This window comes from Morone saxatilis, unplaced genomic scaffold (genome assembly GCF_004916995.1).
Source record: "Morone saxatilis isolate NCDOM2014 unplaced genomic scaffold, NCSU_SB_2.0 Contig5, whole genome shotgun sequence".
Taxonomy (NCBI): domain Eukaryota; kingdom Metazoa; phylum Chordata; class Actinopteri; family Moronidae; genus Morone; species Morone saxatilis.
This window is the reverse complement of record NW_023340095.1, coordinates 23,310,957-23,322,737: the sequence shown is the minus strand read 5'-3', so window position 1 is coordinate 23,322,737 and position 11,781 is coordinate 23,310,957. Positions and strand designations below refer to the sequence as shown.

General features: G+C 37.9%; 1 protein-coding gene across 1 annotated transcript in view; it reads right to left on the bottom strand.

The window, feature by feature from the left end:
* Nucleotides 1-2,890: 2,890 nt before the first annotated feature.
* The window catches only part of abcb6b (ATP-binding cassette, sub-family B (MDR/TAP), member 6b), a 31,183-nt gene continuing 22,292 nt past the window's right edge, over nucleotides 2,891-11,781 (bottom strand). Inside the window, exons 16-17 of the mRNA XM_035677203.1 lie at nucleotides 6,179-6,247; nucleotides 2,891-3,011 (exon numbers count right to left, since the gene is read on the bottom strand). Coding sequence (XP_035533096.1) covers nucleotides 2,891-3,011; nucleotides 6,179-6,247 — 190 coding nt within the window. The remainder of the gene's footprint in view (nucleotides 3,012-6,178; nucleotides 6,248-11,781) is intronic.

Genomic DNA, 11,781 nt, shown 5'->3' with positions numbered 1-11,781 from the left:
TTTTTTAAAAAGCAGAGTATGTTTTTGGGCATGGCTACCTTGTGATTGAAGTCCTTCTTAGTGAGTCTGTCACTAAACTCAGATCAAACTGTCAAACGAGGCAGTACTGAAGATAATTTGAATCAAGATCCTGTTACTGCTCACACTTCTTGCTCAGACTCTTATGCGCTGACCATAGGTTCCAGATCCGGGGAGAACAGGGCATACAGTGGAAGAAGATAGGCAAAGCAGAATTGTAACTAAGATAAACCTGTGTACCTTTCTTGGTGTCCTGCAGCCTCTCTCACACCAGATGAAAAATGTGATTTCTGAGAAACAAAATCGACATTCAAGTTGACATTCCTACGTTGAGGAACAGTAGGCAGATGTGACTGCAACATGGAAAAACGTTTCTCGATCTTCCCTTTCAAGAGGAATTTATAATAATACTTTTATAATGCAAAAAAACACTGAAACAAATACATTTCTCTAAAACACAAAAAAAATGCTGGTGTAAAAAATTAAAACAGTCTGTAATAAACTATCTGTAGTTGCACTATAAAAGAAAAAAACTGGCAGCTGTGGTTGCCAGAACTTTACTGTGATAAATACAGCACTATGGTAAATGGTCATTAGTACTGTTGAGTTTTATTCCATATTCTACCGTATAATACAAGTTTTCACCATCAACAGAAGTTGTTTTGCCATGAGATATGACAGTGGTTTTCTGTGCAATTTACTGTCTGTGATATAAAAAAAATACTTTATTCCATATACATTTCTTTAAAATGCTGTATAACTAAAGGTTTTGCCATGAGATATGACAATGTTTTACTGTTACAGAAACTGCATTTAACCTATTTGGAGGTTACAGTCTTTTACTGCCATGGTTTGACAGTTTTTACAGTGTGTCTTCGGTGTAGTTACACAACCTTGAACATTCTTGAACGTTTTCGTACATATTGCCAGTCTATTTTTTTGGAAATATCACATTGTTATTGCTTCAGTCATTTCAGGGTTGCATTAGAGTGGCTCAGTGTAACACAAGGCTAATTTGAACCATAATGAGACACTTAGTTGTCTTCTGTTAAAGCAGATAAACGCATGTAGATATCTTTGTATTTATTGTCCTGTATATTATCAATTAATGATGACTGTAACCTCTTTTACGTATAAAATAAGAAATATTGGCAAACAAATAGCCTATATAAAGAATGGAACCATGGATAATGTTTTTATGTTCCTTTTTGTTTCTGTCTGTCTGTGTGGTAGGTGTTACCAAGGAATGTAATTAGGTTCCGTTCCATTTAGTGTAGTAGAGCCTTTTCAGTGAACCAAAATGCACAATTGCAACACCCTGACTCTATTTAACCTGAATTAGTATCATTAGTAAGGCGTGTTTTTTCTACTCTTTCATGTCAAAATGGCTGCTGTGAAAAAGGTCTATTGCCAGTTTAATAGACACACCTACTGTAGCTATGAATGCCATCTGTGACAAAAGCTTTAAATGAAGACCCAGGAAGCAGTTACCACTTCTGGGTTTTACTGACTATGTTCACAATGCAAACCTTATTGCTCAATTCTTTATTGTTTTTGTAATTATCTGACCTGAATTTCCCTATTATTATGTGTATTATTATAAAATATAGTTGATAATAATATATAACATATCGAAATCTTAGCTATAGCTTTAAATAAAGCTTTTGCCATGAGATATCACAATGTTTTACTGTTACAGAAATTTTCACATATTTAGAGTTTACGGTCTTTTACTGTCATGGTTTGACAGTTTTTCACTGTAAAATCTACAGACTCCTTTTTACAGTGCAATGAAAATTAATAAATAGCAGAAAATAACTTAGACACAAACATTACCAACTCAAAAGTAAAGAAAAACAAAAGCTAAAATGTCAAAATGCAAGAAAATAAGGTAGTGCCTTTAAAAAGTTAGATGTCAATTACCAGAGAAAAAGACACAGTTGTTGTTTCAGAGGCTTTATTGCTAACAAGACACAGTTCAGCCGAAACACACTCTCCATCTGTCTTCCTTTCTCTGGCCCTCAGGCTGCTGATATAGTTTTACTCCAAACAGCAACCTTTGACACTGGCATTTTCAGCCCATCCAGGATGTTTTTACCAAAACAATCTGGGTAACATAATCGCCTCAGCTTTTAATGACTCGGGTGGAATCCCCATTGTTTATTGCTACCACGGCCGACTAATGTTCAGTTTAAGATGTTTTTCTACAACTGTACCTTTGTGCAATGAGAATTTAAGGAGTAGAAAGTCCAGATATTTGTGTAAAAATTTAGGGAGTAAAAGTAAAAATAAGGAAAAAATAAATAAATGCTCAAGTATAGACACCACCACTAAAAAACTACTTAAGTACATCTCTGTAGAAAGACACAGGACTTTGATGTGAAACCAAAAGTAAACATCAAGTTATGTTAAGTTTTAAGTTACATAAATTCAGTTATCTTGTGATTGTTAACTGTAACATGTAGTGTCCCAAACCACCATCTTTTCCTAAACCTAAATCATTTCACAACTTTGTGGCAGCCCGGTGTGTTTCTAAAAAGTATTGGGTGCGTCTGTATGAGACGCAGAGGGGGTGTGAAAAAGCATCGGTATTTGAAGACCTGAGATGAGAACCACTCAGCAGTTTAGGTTTGGTGACTAAAACCACCTTGGAAAGATGGTGACCATGATAAACACTGAATATGAATCATGCAGTAATTCTCAGGAGACAGCTGTCAGTGAGTCATTAACAACAATGGAGAAAAGTTAGTTTATTGTTGTTGGTTTGAATTTCTCCAAACTTCCACCATAGTAGATACATGTGATTACATGTGATCAGATATGACAAAAAATTTTATGGTCAGCCTTGAAACAAAAAAGGTTCATGCTCAGTTCAGTGGCAAGTGTGTTGAGTCTGATTGTTCATCTGAGTTTCTGTTTGTGAGTCGAGACTTTTCTGCTGTTTCATCCACATGGCTGCATACAGACCTCCCTGGACCAGCAGCTCCTCGTGTCTGAACACAGTGTGTCATGACAGGGACAAAAAGGACAGTATGGGGTGAGACAAGAAAGAAACTACCAAAATTACCAAAAGTACATCTTCAAAACAAGGGTCAGGAACTCTACTGTGCCCGTCTGATTCTGCTATTGAGGCATTCATGTCCTTTTCAGTTTGCTCTATCTACACATACACAGAATGTGCTGTTTCCTTCTGCTACTCAGAGGCAGATCAAGAGGGGTGGCATAGTAAATGTCTGGACACCCCAACTGCCACCCCCTTTTGGTGTCAAATGCTGTCAAATTTAACACATTGATTTAGATTAATTTTAAAAATAAAAATGGAAAATGATTGAATGTTGTTATGACCATATTTACTGAGCAGTGGACTGGAAACAATTTATTGATTTCTAAAAATGGATTGATTTCTAAAGCCACATTTACACATTTCTGTTCAAGACTTTACTAATGTGCCACAATAATGTAGTTTTTTAGTTCAAATATCTTCATGTGGGGGCCTTTCAAAGCAAATATTAATCAAGTATATATTTCTGCCACGCCTTAAAGTCTCCATTTCACCCCCTGGCCCCAAAAAACTAACAGAAAAGAACAAGAACAAGAACAAAAAAGATATCCAGCCAGCCACTTTTTACTGTCTATAACACTCTGACCCCAATATGCTGCTCCAGTGTGCCACCCTAAGATTTTCAGTGACCACGTGAGAGGCAGCTGGATTTCAGTCCCAGATTTCAAAGGCACAAATTGAAAATGTGGATAAAAACACTTGAGAGGACAGTCCAAGAAGTCACTTGCACAGTCACTGCAGCTTACTTAAACTTTAGTGTTTAGCATTTGTCTTCCAGATTCAGTTTTTCAAAATAAAATAGTATGTGGCAGCAAAGGACCCAACTCAGATATCCAGAATGTCCAGACATTTACTACAAGCTCTTGAACACAAATACAAACAATAATAAAAGGGAGCGAAAGAGGACAACCCTGTCTCTTAAAAATACAGTCTGTATCAAATTCACTGTCCCAACATTTCATTTATTTTCTTCCTATATCTGTCTAATATCCACTGTTATTGTGGGAACTAAAAAGATAAAAGAAATTGACTTTTTCTTAAGAAATAAAAATAAAAGGAAAAGAAGAGCAGGCAGAGGAGAAGGTGGGTCGCTCATAATGTCTTGTGACACCAGAGCTGCTCTAAGAACAAAGTTGAGCTGTCTAAAATCCTGATGCAGACTTTAGCCAACTTTACTATGAATTAATAATACCAAGGTCTGTTACTGTCTGGACTGCCAGACGGGAAGAGAGAGAGCGAAAGTGCGGATCAGAAATAGAGGATACAGAGAAACTGAGCGAGATAGAGAGAGAAAGAGTGAGAACAGGTTGATGCAGAGGAAACGTGGAGTGGAAATGTGGAGAAAGAATAGAAGAAAAGGAGGGGGGATGAAGAGAAAGAGAGAGAGTGGAAGACAAGGTAAAGAAGAAAAACAGATGTATAGTTGCATTCCTATGACGCTGTCAGACTCAAATTCAAACTGACAAAATAAGAGCTCTTGTCTATTTTTTTTCACCCATTCTTCTTCCTTGTCAAAACCTGGTGCCTACATTGCCCACAATGCAACTCAACGCACAGCAGTTGGATATTCATTGGAGATCAGTGGCTAATGTAATGCATTCATGTATTGGATGCATGTTTTGCCCTGTCGTGTCAACCTTGTCTCAAGTCACCCAATTCATTAAATCATCTCTGTCATTTCACTAAATAAATAGGAAAATGCATTTCGAAAAAGGCTTCATCCAACACATATGCAGTAGTACTGATGTGTAAAATTGGCGGGATCCAAATTCAAAAGGTTGAATTATGTATCATCCCACTGGGTCCACACTGTGGTGCTGGTTGACCCGCACACCTCCACAACTACATAATTGCGGCTGGCGTGTGGACCCAATGCGTGCCTCTCCTGTACAATGCCAACATACAGCCACTGTAAACATTTTAACACAGAAAGGTCTAGCCAGTACGACAGAGTATTAAGGCCATACTAAGAGAAAAAATGTTTTTTTTGGGGGGGGGATTACGTGAATAAAATCATAATATTACGAGAATAAACTCATAATATAAGGCTGAGGCTGCTGTTTGGTTGAGCTGGTCACGTCAGATCTGTATGTAAATGAGAACAAATAAATCAGGCGTTGGGCTTTATTAAAACACAGAGCAGGGGGAGACAGAACCCAAGTTTAACCATCTGAGACTCAGCAGAGTAACTGGGCTGTGTCTATCCCGCTGCTGAAACAGATGCTGGCTGAAAGACGATAGCAAAGGAGATGAGATTGTTAGTGTGAATGAAGATCTTCACAAAACCCATCTAAAGAAGTTTGTACGCATGTTGCATTCGAGTGTAAACAGTTTTTTCAGAATTAGCTGGCTTAGAGTGGACGTAGTCTTCGTAAAGAATGTTAAGTGCGGGGACTGCCTGAGGACGGGATGAGGCCTCTTCCTGTTTCTGTTTCATGATACACTCCCACACTCTGTTGTACAACTTGTGTGTATTCTGACACCGGAGGTTAAATGGGCCAGTCCTATGTTTACATCACAATGTCTATCAAAAGATGAATGGTTTCTGGTTGGTGTTCCCCACACATGCCTGCAGGGGCAATTAAAGTCCCTCCACTACAGCCCTGCATGTCTCTCAGGTGACCTCTAATCAACACCTCTGCATTATTATGTGCAGTACATTCAGCTAGAGGATCTACATTTATCAGAATTTAAACATTAAAGTAAAATGTATCTCTTCTTTCGCCTCTTGCTTGCCACTGCATGTGTGTGTGTTTAAGTGACCTCAGTGTGTGACAAAGGAAGTCTTCATACCCAGCTCCTATATCAAAGGACTGTATGCATCGGTAGTTAAGTGGCAGCTCCACTCTTTGTGTGTGTGTGTGTGTGTGTGTGTGTGTGGTGTTGTCCATCAGCCTCTGGGGTTGAGAAAGATACCAGCAGGATTAGGGTTCACACAAACACACTCTGAGGTTTTGATCTACAGATAACAAATTGGCAAGCACTTAGGACACACACAATCATTCAGGTGTGTCACACAATCACACACACACACACAGTGGCTGTTGAGCTACTCAAATTCTACTTCACGTGTGCGCAACGCTGGAAAGACAACCTCACCTTCCTCTCTCTGCTATTTGTCCATTGTGGACCACCAGGATCTGGTCTGCTCCGATGATGGTGGATAACCTGCATCATACATCATACAGATATTATTCAGACTTAAAAGTAAAAGCAAAAGCATAATAACATTTAATAGTTTTAAGACATAGAATACCAGTCAAATTCTTTTGAATTCACCATATAATCTATATACAGGTTCTATTCCCAGGTAGCACATTTAAGCCTAAACTGCATTACCAGTGTCCAAGAGTTGGTTTTAGTTTAGTTTAACCCTAACCACTATTACTATGGATATTAGGAAAATATAAAATTAGGCTACCGAATATCAATTATGAATCATTCATTTGATCATTTGATCATTTGACTTTGGTGCTCCATAAAAATTAATTGAAGGACTGAATTGTGGAGAATCTAACTGATCTAACGAAGTGCAGCATGTCCATAGTGACAAAAGTTCAAATATCTACATTTGTGTAGGCAATCTAAGCAGCTTAGAACTCGCTCAAGCAGACGACATGGTGGGCTTTAAGTGGTTTTATACACCCAAATAACTTCTATAAAATTCAATGGATTCTAATGGAGACTTGCATTTATTTGTCAAAACGTGTAGCCACACCAGGTTAATAAATGGGATCTGTCTTTAATTGGGAATTTTAGGAATTCAAGTTCAGGTATCAGGAAGAAAAACAGTGTCGAAGCATCTCTACTAAAATGCAACAGTAGCAAGTAACTCACTATCACTATTCTCATTCATATTTTAAGACGCTATAAACATACATAAAGAGAGTCGTTGAAATGTAGATGATGCACCTTTGCGTCTAGTCGCATTGGTGTATATTGACAGGATTACAGTTTTTCCTTGCCACTGTCACCAAGTGCTTGCTCATGGTGGGAACTGTAGGTAAATAATCTTGAAAAGGAGTACAGTCTAGACCTGCTCTATATGAAAAGTGTCCTGAGATCACTTCTGTTATAATTTCCTGCTGTAAAAATAAAATTTAATTGAACTGAATTGAAGACCAATCAACGTTTTCACCATGACTGAGAATGGAACGACTGAAAATGGAAGGGAAGAGGGAGGCAGATAGTTATAGAGATATGATAATTCCAGTGGTGCCAGAGGTTGGAAAGAGGCAGATAAGACATGGAAATGGAAATATGTACGTATACCATAGAAAAAGAGAGTAGGAGGGAGCCATAATGTGCAGTTGGATGTTAAGTATGTTCAGCTGCCTCATAAAAGTAAAATACACACAGTCATTCCTCAGTAATCATTAACAGAAACACACAAACACACTCACTCAACTTCAGCTCTGTCAGTTCTGTCATACACGTGTAACAAACTGACTAACACACAGACACACAGCTGAGCATGTCGCTCTGGGTTGCAGAACTCTGTATGAACTTGTCTGTAAATTATTAAAGTTAATATTTATGACCAGTCTCTGATGAGAGTCTGATTAAAGCCACACTCTGGGATCTAAATGGCTCTCAGCTCCAGACTCAACTTTGTGATGTGACCCAGTGGGGTGCTGGAAGATGCACGGATGAAAGCTATCCACGGCTGCATAATTTTCAGTGTTTTTCTTCCAAAAAATGAACATTTGTGAGATAAATGGTTGAATCTGGAAATAGGTTTTTGAAGAATGATCCCCAGGGGAAATCAGGCCCTTGTGCATAATGCTGTACACAGAACAAACAGACTGCTTCTGCAGACTGTAGAGCTCATGCCTCTCCAAACTGCTGAGTGTCACTTTAAGTTTCAGCAGAGCAACCACTCTACTTTAATGTCACCAAGGCTATCTTTGGACGTCCACCTTCAATATTTGATAGAAAACCTCGGTCAAAGGTAGAAATATCTCTCCCCAGAGACTGCAGACGTCAGCTGTGTTTTTCTCCACTCATTCAGGCTTTACAGCAGGAAGAAAACACCCAGTGTGTTTACATGCAGGCAGCATATATTTCATATGCTGTTTTCAAGATTAGGTTCATGGTAGACTTTATACTGCATTATCTTCTCTTCAGATGGGATGCAGTGAAGGATAAAATCAACTCATGTTTTTAGGCTAGATATAAATGTTTCAAATTCATAATTTGCATAATACAAAGTAATACTAAATAAATTACCCATTATATTATTTTTTCCCTCATTTCCACAAATGTTAATTTTATGGTTTTAATGCAGCTTGAACAAATAAATGTTTACCCCAAGTTGACACCCTGTTTTAATGAGTTAGGACAAGGCACTTTAATCTGCCCTCACAGGAAAAACAAAGGTGTTACACTAATAAAGTCAGTGTACTGTGCCGCCAATGAATATTTGTTTTGAAATAAGAAAACCAAAACTGGGAAAAAAGCCATTTCCCAAAGGACCCAGAAAAAAAAATTAAAATTGTAAATTAAAAAACGACCTGTTTTTTGTTTTTTGTTTAGAAAATAATAAACAGAAAACAGACGATCCATTTCCCAGCTCACTGAACCACTTCAATAGAACGCCACCATTGTTAAATAGTTACACCTGTGCTTTGCTTTGAAGAAGGTCTAAACCAGGGGTTCTCAAATGTATGTCTGAATCAGATTTTTAATTTAAGGACACAGGTCTGAACAACTGGTAACATTTAATAACATACATTTACAACGAACTACATTTACACTAGTTTTGTGTAAATGTGACACATTCCTTGATCTGCAATTTAAGAGCTGACAGCAAATTCTCCAGTACTAATGAACTCGGAAGCAACAACACACATTCTCTGTCCAGCAGTTAACGTTGCCATTGGCCTCTAGGATGGATGAAAAAATAAAAATATCTCTCGATGTAACGTATTGTGTGAGGTCCAGACTTTGAGAAGCCCTGGTCTAAACCCAGTGACTGTGCAGTTCAAGTTCTGCTTTCATTCAAACTTTGGGTGCTTCTGTCTAAATAACTGTCCAACCTTAACTCTATACTTATATATATATACTAATATTACCATTGCAAAACAATGATAAACTTCAATCTTACTTTATCCCTTTGTTGTGATATGAAGCCTGGATAGCAGTTACTTGGGTTAATCTATCCTTTAAGTCATTGCACATCACTACCACCTACATCTCAGTACAGAGTAAATGAAAAGGTGAGGTGTTCATGGCTTGGTTTTGTCAGCAGATTGCTACCATGTTCAGGGGAAGGAAAAAAATTCCCTCCATCCAATAACTGAAGTTGATTAAAGAGAGATTGTAGCTAACCCTTCAAAGTGAAATCATGATCAGTCTGTTGTGATTGTGTGTGTGTTTTAATTTTATTTAAGGCCCGAACTGATTAAGTCAATAACCAGTCCTGATCCGGATAGCAGACTCCATCTGTTGCTGCTATTGAAAGATTAAGGGGCTGGTGGATCAACTTATTCAAAGGTCAATATAGAGAGAGACACTGCAAAAAGGGGACCATACAATTAATTTAAAAAGGAAGATAATAATAAAAAAAGACATTGGATGACTTATCAGACATATCTTGCATATATAAAAGATTAATTATCAAATGTATATGAATTTATGCAGTTTACTTCAAACGTCACAATTCATTAAATGTTTCTTTACCAGAACAACAGTTAGTGTTGTTCATGAAAACTTGTGTTTTTGGTGAACCGAATGTTTCCATTTGCAACTAATGAATGAGAACGTGAGTGTTGTTACCTTATGCGGGAGATAAAGGCGCATACGCACTGTTGAGTTAAAACAATAGAAGAGAAAATGGAATACACAAGTAAACAATGCCAGGCGGAACTTAAGTTTAACTTTCTTTTTCCAGCTGGTTCATAAAGTTAATGATGATCACAAGCAATCATAACAAGGACCATGAGTTAACAGCCGGAAGGTTCCTCAACCCTTGTCAGACTCACAGCATTTTTTAAAGCAGAGGAAATGAAGACAACTAGTACATTTGTTTTGTTCAAATTCAAAATTGTGCACTATGAACATGAACTAGTTCATTTTAATCTGTGTGAATGGAACTTTGAGCTGTTGTGAAGTGTAAACTTGCACAACACTGCCAACCTGTGCACAAACTATACCATGAATGTTGAGTGGGCTCACTTTTTTTGTCGGAATCTTTAATAAAGTTAATTAGATCGTACATAAATAAAAGCCTAATTTTACACATCATCTATGATGATGAAGATGCAGAAAAATATGACTGTATGGCCAAAATAGCACATTTTAGAGACTTCCCCCTGCCCAGATTTTCAGAAATAATTTTTTCAGGAGAGCTCATGTCTTATTAAGAGAAGCCAAGCTGCCCCTGGTACCCTGCTGCCAATGGCCAACATGCTAGTTTAGAAACAGAGACTTGCCTCAGAGCTTTGGTATCAGTACTAGTCACAGTCAACATCTGTAAGCAATGTTTGTGTGCATGGGTCAGAGTTTCCAAACAGGTGGCAACATTCTCCTGTCAGGTTTGGTTTTATGAATCCCACTTTTTATTTGAGTGGGGGTGCGCATATCTTTTAAGGTGTGTATGCAGTGGGTGTTTGTGTCCACCTCACTGTAACAACACAAAGAGTCTACAGCCGCAGCTCTGTCAGGTTGTCCCTAGGTACAGCGGTGCTTTGAACTAAATGCTAACATGGGCATGCTAATATGCTCAAAATGACAAGATAACATGCTGATGTTTAGTTGGTTTGTTTAACATCTTACTTTACTATTTATGCTAACATTTAATCATTAGCATTAATCACTGCAGGCCTACAGCTGAGGCCAATGAGAGTGTTATTGTTTTTGCTGGCATTTGGTCATGAACAAAATACTAAGAAAATAGAAATGTTTCTGGAGAATTTGGAAATCTGTCAAAAAAATATTGCTTCTCATGTAGCAGAAAGTACAAAAACACACTTAACTTTTGACTTTTGACTAATTGAATCAATTTCTTCAATACAATAGAAACCATGTTGAACAAGAAAAAATAATCCATTGTCCTTTAGATGTAGAACACAGAGGAAATGATAAACACTGTGTAGCAGGAATCAGCACCACAGGCTACTTCACTCCTGATGTCTGCGAGTGTCAGAGCCTTTCAAGTCTTTTTCAATATCACTCAGACTGATGAATAACCAGACATCTGTTTCTTTTACTTTTGTTGACCTGTCATCACGCGTCATCTCATATCCTCCAATCAGCTTTTCATTTAATCTCTCCATCCCTCTCTTTGTGTCTGCTCTAATCCTGTTTTCCTTTCACCACATCCTTCTTTTCCTTTCATCTCCCTTACTCACATTTGGTTTTTCTATTCAGTTTTGTCCTGTATGGCCACTGCAACTGTAATCACATTGTAACAGACTACTGTCATTTCTAAAGCAGAATGTGTGTTTATGCATTCATTGTCAAATGAATAGAAACAAATGTCCAGTTTGGACCGCCTTTGGCCAGAACAACTGCCACTTCCATCGAAAAAGGACCTATGTGGGAAGTTGTAGATCGCCACCAACCATATTCGCCACAAAACTTGTGAAAAATGCGAAAAGTGCCTATCCAGCACTTGTTTGTTTTGCCTGTTCTGGGCTACTGTAAAACATAGCAGTTCAACATGGTGGCCTCCACAGAAGAGGAACCGCTCCCTCTGTAGA